General features: G+C 46.4%; 3 protein-coding genes across 3 annotated transcripts in view; 2 read left to right on the top strand and 1 right to left on the bottom strand.

Moving 5' to 3' along the window:
• Nucleotides 1–10034, top strand: part of LOC125428554 (zinc finger protein 420-like) — a 577239-nt gene that overhangs the window by 201810 nt on the left and 365395 nt on the right. The gene's annotated exons all lie outside the window — the stretch shown is intronic.
• The window catches only part of LOC125428839 (zinc finger and SCAN domain-containing protein 32-like), a 665212-nt gene that overhangs the window by 346812 nt on the left and 308366 nt on the right, over nucleotides 1–10034 (top strand). The gene's annotated exons all lie outside the window — the stretch shown is intronic.
• Nucleotides 1917–10034, bottom strand: part of LOC125428796 (class I histocompatibility antigen, F10 alpha chain-like) — a 30652-nt gene continuing 22534 nt past the window's right edge. Inside the window, exons 6-8 of the mRNA XM_048489457.1 lie at nucleotides 8032–8073; nucleotides 4800–4829; nucleotides 1917–3324 (exon numbers count right to left, since the gene is read on the bottom strand). Of these exons, the coding sequence (XP_048345414.1) occupies nucleotides 3302–3324; nucleotides 4800–4829; nucleotides 8032–8073 (95 nt within the window). The 3' untranslated portion in view covers nucleotides 1917–3301. The remainder of the gene's footprint in view (nucleotides 3325–4799; nucleotides 4830–8031; nucleotides 8074–10034) is intronic.

Genomic DNA, 10034 nt, shown 5'->3' with positions numbered 1-10034 from the left:
GCTCTTCATGCTTTTTCAAAAAGCAAAGTGTTAATCTTATCTTGTTCTTGTTTCCAAGTCTGAGCCTTCAAAAAATACACTTTGCAACATAGAATCATAAAGCTGGAAGAGACCCCAAGGGCCATCAAGTCTAACCGTCTGAAATGCAGGATCACATTGTCAAAGCACTCCTGACAGATGGCCATCCAGCCTCTGTTTAAAATCCTCCAAAGGAGACTCCACCACACTCTGGGGTAGTGCATTCCACTGTCCAACAGCCCTGTCAGGAAGTTTTTACTGATGTTTAGGTGTAATGTCTTTTCCTTCACCTTGAACACATTATGCCTTGTCCTAGTCTCTGGAGCAGCAGAAGACAAGCTTGCTCCCTCACCAACATGACATCCCTTCAAATATCTAAACATGGCTATCACGTCACCTCTTAACCGTCTCTTCACCAAACTAAATATACCAAGCTCCCTAAGTCTCTACTTGAAGGGCATGAAAACCGGACTTTTAACCAATTTGGTCACCTTCCTCTGAACCTGTTCCAGCTTGTCAATGTCCTTCTTGAATTGCAGTGCCCAGAACTGGACAGTGGACACAGTATTCCAGGTGAGGTATAACCAATGCAGAATAGAGGTGCAATTACATCCCTCGAACTAGACACTATACTCCTATTGATACAGCCCAGAATCGCATTGGCTTTCTTGGCCACCGCACCACACTGCTGACTCATGTTCAGTTTGTGGTCTAAGACTCCCAGATCCCTTTCGCATGTAGTGTTGTCAAGTCAGGTGTCACCTAATACAAACAACCACTGAGTAAACCAAGATAAATGATCTCCTAGTAAATTTAAAGGAATATGTGCACTTTCGTCACACTAAGGAATCCATAAGTGCTGAAAAGACTGCAAAACTGGCACGAAGAACCAGACATGCCCAGTACAGTACAATTGGAATGTGTATGAACTAATGAATTCAGGGTACGGCACTATGTAACCTTATATGGAATAGCCCAGTGGTGGCGAACCTATGGCACGGGTGCCAGAGGTGGCACTCAGAGCCCTCTCTATGGGCACACACAAACAGAGTTCATCATGTGGGGGGGGGGGGGGGGGGGAAATTGCGCTCCCCCCCACATCTAGGCTGACCTGGGCCACTAGGCTCGATTATTAGCATTAAACCTAAGACCTCATTTTGGGGAAGGAGTGGAGGTAATCCTGTTAAGCACTGTTAAACCCCACTGATTTTCTTGTGAAGAACTAAAGCACTATCCTTTACCTGGGAGTAAGCTCGGTTGCTGGCAATGGGGCTTGCTTCTGAGTAAACCCTCCTAGGGTCGTGATTCACCCGTTGGAAGAGTTGCACAGTTGCTTCAAAGCAAAGCCACCAACTACCACCAAGCTTACTCCCGAGTAACGGACGCCTCGGAGCCAACCATTTTTTCTAAACGAAAGCCTCAGTATTCAGGTTAAATTGCCTTGTCGGCACTTTGCGATAAATAAGTGGGTTTTGGGTTGCAATTTGGGCACTTGGTCTCGAAAAGGTTCGTCATCACTGGAATAGCCTGATTCTTGTTTGTTTCAGTGTATAAAAGACTTGCCTTTAGCAGAGTTTCACAGAGAAAAGCCTAGTGGGCATGAGCCCCTTTTCTCTTGCCAGCAAACAATAGTTTTATTTCTGAAACTTTTGATGGTCCACAGTTCAGCTTTTTGCTCAATGATTACAAAAATGACTCAAACGGGGAATAGTGTTGGGTGTGTGTGTGTGCAAACACACACGCACTATGAGCAGACTAAAACAGAAGAGACAGGTTTTCAGTTTCTTTCTATAAGTGAGTCTGAAAACCCTAACTATTCTCAGGATGAAGTGCATCTTTACAGGATCTATTCTCAGGATCTTCTGTGCTGATGAAGAAGGAAATACCAGAGACAGGTGTGGGGGAGGAAAGTCCACAAGTGGTTTATTTCAATAAAACAGGAGAAATTTTACATCTTATCACGTTCAAGGCAAAATGCAGATGATATTCTTGTCAAGGAAGAAATAGAAAATTGCCAGTAATAAATCTCTCCCCCACCTCCCCCCACTCCTCTGGGCATCTCATTTGATGTGCAACTAGGACCTGGACAGGGATAGTCCTGGGTAGATCTACAGGCGGCGTCTGAGAGATGAGGGCCTCTGTTGCCCCCATGGGCTCCAGGGGCAAAACCCGCTCCTCTTATAAGCACCCCTCCTTCCGGCTTAACATTGGAGATCATTTGGATACCAGTGCATATTCTAGATAACCTACAGAGCAATAATTACCGCTTGAGTGTTTGCAGAACACAGTGCGTATTACTGACCATCTGCGTTACATTGAACATTTATATGAATGAAACAGCTTGTGGAGCAAACTTTGTTAAGGAATGCGACCTTGGTCGCGGAACTTTCCTGTTGATGCTATACATCATAATTAGACGTCCTATCAGGACTGAGTTACTGTCTATTTAATCATCAAACAACTCGCTTGGTGAAGTGAATATAATTACTAGCAACTATTTTTGCTCCGCTTTAAGAAGTTTATCGCATTGTATGAATTGTTGCAGCTGAAATCCATCACCTTTTGGACTGCTTTTAAATTTCTTCAGCCGTTTCTGTTGGGCTCATATTTCACTCATGAAAGGTTCCTGCAACTTATGAATGAATCCAATGTGAAGGACGCAGTTTGGACAATAAGTATTATGTCTTTCAATGAATGTATTATTGTATCACTTATATTGATTACTAAAAGTTTAGCATAATTCAGTACTACACTGTTTTCTTCCTTGTTTTTTTTGGCAAGTATCTCTGTTTTTGGGGGGATTGGCTCCCCTTTTTCTTTGCGTTCCTTAGTGGATTATATACTTGCTTTATCTTTGTCTTATCACATCAGTTTAGCCTACTGTTTGTAGGAAGTAATCAGAGCTTTAGCACATTTGAAGTGAATATAACTATTTACACCTGGTGATTTTAAATCAGAACAGAAAAACAGAGAAGGTGAATTGAAGGAACACAGCACCCCTAAAGCCCCAGACACGGTCAAAACCACTGAGGAGGATATACCTTACCAAGCATAGGCTATAAATCAATTTCCTTAACTTTTAAAAAGATTAGCAAATATTTCAACTCATCTCCAATTACTTGCTAATTTCTCAAAACTCAGAACAAAAACAAAATCAATTTATTAGGAAAAAACTCTCAAAATCTAAGTGATACAGATAGATTCTCAAAACCACTGTCAGGGGTGGGATTAGGTGGGTAAAACGATCCCCAGAACCTTTGAGTAGGTCCTCTTTGTTCTCCTCTTACGCTTCAGGCGGCACAGAAACTAAAAAACAAAACAAAAGAGTCTTGAAGCCACAGAATTCTCAACATGCATCAAAATCAGAGGGTGATGGAGGAAGCGGAGGAAACGCAGAGGCCATCCAAACTAATGTTTTGCTAAGGCGGGGCAATGGGCATCTCCGCCACATTCCCCACATAGACCAGACCACAAGCAAAGAGCAGGAGCCATGTTGGGGCCTAACAGAGCGTAGGCCTCAAAACAACTTCTCAAGTAAGCAAGTCAAGCCACAAACTTCAGGGAAAGGCAGGAAATCCATTGGGGCACTTACCCCAGAGCGGAAATCTCTTGCCCAAAAGAGCTGTCAGGAAGACCTGAGCAAAGTCAGAGAGGAAGGAAGGAAGACCCTCCACGAGAATCAACTGAAAACAGCGATTCTCTCCCTCTTTCTCCACTAGCCACGGAAGAAGGAAACTGAATTCTGGAGACTTATTTGCCTCTTTTAAGATTCACTGCTTCTCGGTCTGCTGAGAGAAGCGTTATCTGACTTCCTCCTTGGAAACTTCAGCTCCATGCACGTGGGGGCCTGATTGGGATTGGGACCATAGCCGACCAGAAGCCTCTCACCTCCCACCACACTGACTCTTGTCTCCTCAGGAATCTCTGGGGACCTTTAACTGAACAGGTGGACTAGTTTGGGTTCTTTCTTGACCCATTAGTTTTGAGAAACTGTAGGATCAGTAAGTGTGCACCAACCATTTGGCTTCTAGTTTCCCACTTTCACTTTCTTTGTGTGTTTTACTTTTTGTTATTTCAGTTTTGGGCCTTTAGTAATCCCTCCCCCCTTTCCAATTGGATCTGCAGAATCATTTTTCACTTAAGAATTATAAACACTTTTAAAAAGAAAAAGAAGAGGTTCGTTCCATCACAATGCGCTTTGGCTCTAATATTTTGGGGTTTTTCAGAAGATATTTTTTCTTTCTCACTTTTGTAGTCAATGTTTTCTTGGCAAATAATTTTCCTCCATTGCATTTTAATTACAAACAAATGGGTCCCCCCCATTTTTACGAAGGCTACATTCATTCTTCTCCCATATAAACACCTTACTTGCCACATGCTAAATTTGGTAGGCAAACCCACTCCTGATTTTTTAAATTATTATTAAAATAGATTTAGCTCTTAGGAACTGACCCCACACTCAAAGAAACTGGAAGTGGGAAGCCAGGGAAAACCAGTGGAACATCACTGGAGGAAAAGATTTGAAGTATCTTCATGGAAAATATGTGCCTTTTGTTTAATTAACAGAAGGGCAACAACCGATTTCTATCTGCTGCTCTTAGAAGGTTGAAAGTTTTGGCTGACTTGAGGTGTGGAGAGCAGGACTAAAATAACACAGAGTGAGAAACCCTCTGAAAATCTGGGCACATTTCCCACAGAATCTGTCTCAACAAGGAACTCCCATTTCTGAGACTGATACATGCATACACACAATGACACACACACCATTATAACACACTTACCACTGGTGCTGTCAGATCCTCGGTCACTTCCTGTAAAAGGGGAGGAGAGGTTATATCACCAGCTTATTTGTGGAGAAGGCTCTCCAAATCCTTCAATCCCCCCCCCCCCCACACACACACACACTCACTCACTCAGTGGAGAGGAACTGTGGCTCCATGTAGAGCAGTGATGGCGAACCTTTTTGAGACCGAGTGCCCAAACTGCAAACCAAAACCCACTTATTTATCGCAAAGTGCCAACATGGCAATTTAACTTGAATACTGAGGTTTTAGTTTAGAAAAAACAGTTGGCTCTGAGGCGTGCATTACTCAGGAGTAAGCTTGGTGGTAGTTGTTGGCTTTGCTTTGAAGAAGAAGAGTTTGGATTTATATCCCCCCTTTCTCTCCCGCAGGAGAATCAAAGGGGCTTACAATCTCCTTGCCCTTCCTCCCTCACAACAAACACCCTGTGAGGTAGGTGGGGCTGAGAGAGCTCAGAAGAGCTGTGACTAGCCCAAGGTCACCCAGCTGGCATGTGTGAATTCCCCAGATAAGCCTCCACAGCTCAGGCGGCAGAGCTGGGAATCAAACCCGGTTCCTCCAGATTAGATACATGAGCTCTTAACCTCCTACGCAACCATGCAACTCTTTCGAACGGTGAATCATGACCTTAGGAGGGTTTACTCAGAAGCAAGCCCCATTGCCAGCAACTGAGCTTACTCCCAGGTAAAGGATCATGCTTTAGTTCTTTGCATGAAAATCAGGGGATTTAACAGCGCTTAACAGGGTTATCTACACTGCTTCCCCAAAACTAGGTCTTAGGTTTAATGATAATATTCGAGCCCAGCGGCCCAGGCCAGCCTAGATGTGTGTGTGGGAGCGCGATCCCCCCCCCCCCCCCCCCCCCCCCCCCGCCACATGACGAACTCTGTTTGTGTGTGCCCACAGAGAGGGCTCTGAGTGCCACCTCTGGCACCCATGCCATAGGTTCGCCATCACTGATGTAGAGCCTCTGGTCACAGGTTCAATCACTGGCAGCTCCATTTTTAAAAATTCAATTTATACTCAGCCCTCTCCCAGTAAAGATGGGAGGGGATTTGAAAGTCCTCTGCCTCAAACCCAGGAGAGCTGCTTTTAGCCTGAGTAGACAAGGCTGACCGTGGCAGAACAAGGATAGGGCAGCTTCATGGGAACAAAGAAATGGACAGAGATTCCTGCAGGATAACTGATTTACTTGGGACAAGCATCCAGAGGTTGTTCTAATTCGCAACTCCCACCACCTAAAATCTATGCCTTGCCTGTTTCTCTTTCTCCACCGGCTCTGCTTACAAGCCCCACGTCCTCACCACCATTCAGCCCCCACCCCACCCCAACTCTGGTCCCTTTGTCTTCCCACCTTCCAGGCTTTGTTCCTGTGGGTTCCCTCCCCTCGGCCTCCCTGTCTACCTAATGTGACTTTGTCTCTTTTCAGCCTCTAACATCTTTTTCCTGCAGCCAACGGTTCAGTTTTCTTACAGAAGCTGCCCTGTTTGACAACACAAATAATATATCTAATTCTTATCATGGCCCCAGACAGGGCAGATCTTTCCTTGATGGCCCAGGCCGGTCTGATCTCATCAGATCTCAGAAACTAAGGAGGGTCAACCCTGCCTAGTATTTGGATGGGAGACCTCCAAGGGAGTCCAGGGTCAAGTACGCAGAGGAAGCCAACGGCAAACCACCTCTGAACATCTCTTGCCTTGAAAACCCTGCAGGGTCGACAAAAATTGGCTGGGATTTGATGACACTTTAAAGATACAAGAACAGTCCCAGATTAGCAGAAAAATCTGAGGAGAAAGTCTTATCTTGAAAACCTACAAGGTCACCATAAATCAGCCACAACTTGATGGCACTTCACACATACACGAAATCTCCAAATTAGCAGAAAAATCTGAGAAGAAAGTGCACGGAGGGTTAACTCCCAAATGATAAAAGCAACACCTGTAACTTTAAAAAATGGGTGTCTTCTCAGTGTTATACTGGAGGTGCCAGGCAACCACAACAGTACTGCCAGCCTTCAGGCTTCGGTGTCTGTCAGTAAAAGGCCGGGGGAGGGGACAGCGCAAGGGAGGTGTACGGCTGACATGCAGGTAACACCCAGTTTCTCCACTGAATCTACTTGATCCTGAAGCAGTGTTTTCTTGAACGCTATGAAATCCAACCAACCCTACAGGAAGCTATAAGGGCGCTTTCATGGCTGCATGTTTTGGCTGGGAAGAAATGTTGCAGAGAACACTGAAGAGGTCAAAGTGCACCCAGAGCAGAGGTGGCCAAGCCTGGCCTGGAACAGTCCAGGAAATGAGGGAGAGGACCATGGGGGGTTTCTGCTCCCTGGAAAGAGCAGCCTCCAGTCATCCCATTCTGCCAGTCTCTGAGGACTCTGGGATGATGCAAAGTGTCCTCTTAAATCTCAGAACTGCTCACACCACTAGGAAGGAAGGAAGGAAGGAAGGAAGGAAGGAAGGAAGGAAGGAAGGAAGGAAGGAAGGAAGGAAGGAAGGAAGGAAGGAAGGAAGGAAGGAAGGAAGGAAGGAAGGAAGGAAGGAAGGAAGGAAGGAAGGAAGGAAGGAAGGAAGGAAGGAAGGAAGGAAGGAAGGAAGGACGGACGGACGGACGGACGGACGGACGGACGGACGGACGGACGGACGGACGGACGGACGGACGGACGGACGGACGGACTCTTGTGGACCAATCACTGTCAAACTGGAAAATCCCGGTTGTTGTCTCGATTCTTCCTCTCTGGAATTGGATCTTCCAGGTTACAATTCACCAACATTGAAATTAAATACATCTGCTTACTAAAACATGTACATGCTGCCTCTCCTCTTGGCTCAAATGTTTAAAAACCTTCTGAAAAATCACTAGGGACCGACTTTTCCTTCCTGTTCCTGGGTCCTGTTTGTAACGGATGGTGCTTTGTTGTCTGATATTATTATTGGCTGTTTGAAGCGTTTTGTGGCCCAGCAGGCCAGAGAAATCTCAGATGTGTTTATTTCTGGTTTTTGTACCATTTGGCCTTCAGACCAGCTCTGTGGCGGCTCCAGGCGATGCTCCCTGCAACTGGGATGGACTTGGGCTCTCCCTTCCTCTCTTAGACCACTCTGTTGGAGTTGGGGAGCTGAGGGTCTTTCAGCTGATCCTTCACCGGACTCCCCCCCCCCCCCCCCAAGGACCTCAACTATTGTGTGGATAGAGAGGAAGGAACATCACTCACCTGCTGTTACTTTATAGCCTGCCGCTGGCTGTCTACATTTTTCTGCAGAAAAAGAAATAGGACATCATAGGTGGAAGAAACACCCAGAGAGCATCCAGCCCCACCCTCTGCAGTGAAGCCAGCCTCTTGGGCTCTGAACCCTGAACCTCTTGCAGATGCTCCTCCAACCTCCTTTTAGTCAACTTGCAAAGCCCCCAGCCCAGCTGCTCTTGGTTAGAGAATGCGGGTGCCTCTCTTTCCCCCAGGGAGAGGAACCAAGAAATCCCACATCAGGCATCAAGCAGAAGGTGTCATGGCTAGATCTCCCCAGGCAAGAGACTTGACCCTACGGAGAGACACCAGGGAAGAAGGCAGAGGAGCAGACTTTGGTGGGCAGAGGTCTTCTCCAAATTTAATTGTTGTCTCAAGTATTACCTGGGGAAGAGCAATTTTCTGGCTGATGCCTCATCTCACCTTCCTCAGCATGACAGTATGGTGAACCTATGGCACTCCAGATGTACATAAACTACAATTCCCATCAGCCTCTGCCAGCATGGCCAATTGGGAATTGTAGTTTATGAACATCTGGAGTGCCATAGGTTCGCCATCATGGGTATACAGTGTAACTGGGGGTGATGATCTGTGAACAGGTCCGCACCTAACAGGCTGCATCAAAAACAGGGGGGTGGAGCCAAATCATCTGAGCCTGAAAGCCAGACTTGGGACTGGGACCCCCTGATGTGCTTGATTCGAGATGCCCTCCATGGGCATAAGGAGGTGGAACTCCATGGGGATAAGGAGGTGTTCAAAAGGACACTGGTAAGCAAAGATGGATTGTTGTGGTCTGGGGCCAAAATTTACGTTCCTGAAGCTCTGCTCAAACAGGTGTTTTTGGTTTGCCCTGATTCCAAGTCTGCAGGACATTTTGGGTTTGCCAAAACTCTGCATTTGATCTGCTCACAGTTCTGGCGGAAGACCCTGCGGAAGGATGCGGAGGCCCATGTGTGGGGGTGTCCTGTGTGTATTATGGCCAAACCAGTCCAGGAAAAATCCAGAGGATTCTCAAACCTTTGGAGACTTCTCAGAAGCCCTGGTGGGTAATTTCTATGAATTTTACAACTGACCTGCCTGCTAGCCAAGGGAAAGGACTAATCTGGGGGGGGGGGGGGGGGGGGGACATCTTTCCAAAACAAGCCCACTTTTGTGGCCCTGAATCAACTCCCCACAATGCAGAGACTGGTCAAGTTGTTTGGACTCGAGACTGAATCGTGGCCGCATGCAGTATTTGCTTGCTTGGAAGCATTTCCCTGAGGGAGAGAATGAGTGGGTTTATGCCTCCGATGTTCGAGCCCCTCATTTGGTGCATGAATTTCACCAAAAATATTCTCAGTGTCCAGGGGACTCCTAGGGTGCCTTAACAGGGGCATTTTCGCATGAGCCTCCACCCAATACTTTTTAGAATCATAGGCAGATTCTGCATGTATCAAAAACAGCAGTGTGAAAACGATGTAAAAATGTATTGTCGAAGGCTTTCATGGCCAGATTCAACTGGCTCTGGTAGGTTTTCCGAGCTGTGTGGCCGTGGTCTGGTGGATCTTGTTGCTAACGTTTTGCCTGCATCTGTGGCTGGCATCTTCAGAGATGTAACACAGAGTATCACAGTGTGTAACACAGTGTGTAACAGACTTCCCTCTGTGATACACCTCTGAAGATGCCACCCACAGATGTAGGTGAAACGTTAGGGACAAGATCCACCAGACCACGGCCACACAGCCCGGAAAACCCACCACAACCAGATGTGAAAATGGTGTAAACCCTTTTACACCGTTTTAAACCCTTTTACACCGTTCTCACACCACTGGTTTTGGCCCATGCAGAATCTACCATGGAGTTGGAAGAGACCCCAAGGGTCATCAAGTCCAACCCACCGCAATGCAGGAACACACAATCAAAGCACTCCCAACATATGTTCATCCCGACATATGTTCATTTTAATCCTTTGACAAGCCTACCACATATGAAAG

The sequence above is a fragment of the Sphaerodactylus townsendi genome, linkage group LG03, assembly GCF_021028975.2.
Source record: "Sphaerodactylus townsendi isolate TG3544 linkage group LG03, MPM_Stown_v2.3, whole genome shotgun sequence".
Lineage (NCBI taxonomy): Eukaryota > Metazoa > Chordata > Lepidosauria > Squamata > Sphaerodactylidae > Sphaerodactylus > Sphaerodactylus townsendi.
The sequence above is the reverse complement of the archived record's forward strand: the minus strand, read 5'-3'. Positions and strand labels throughout refer to the sequence as shown.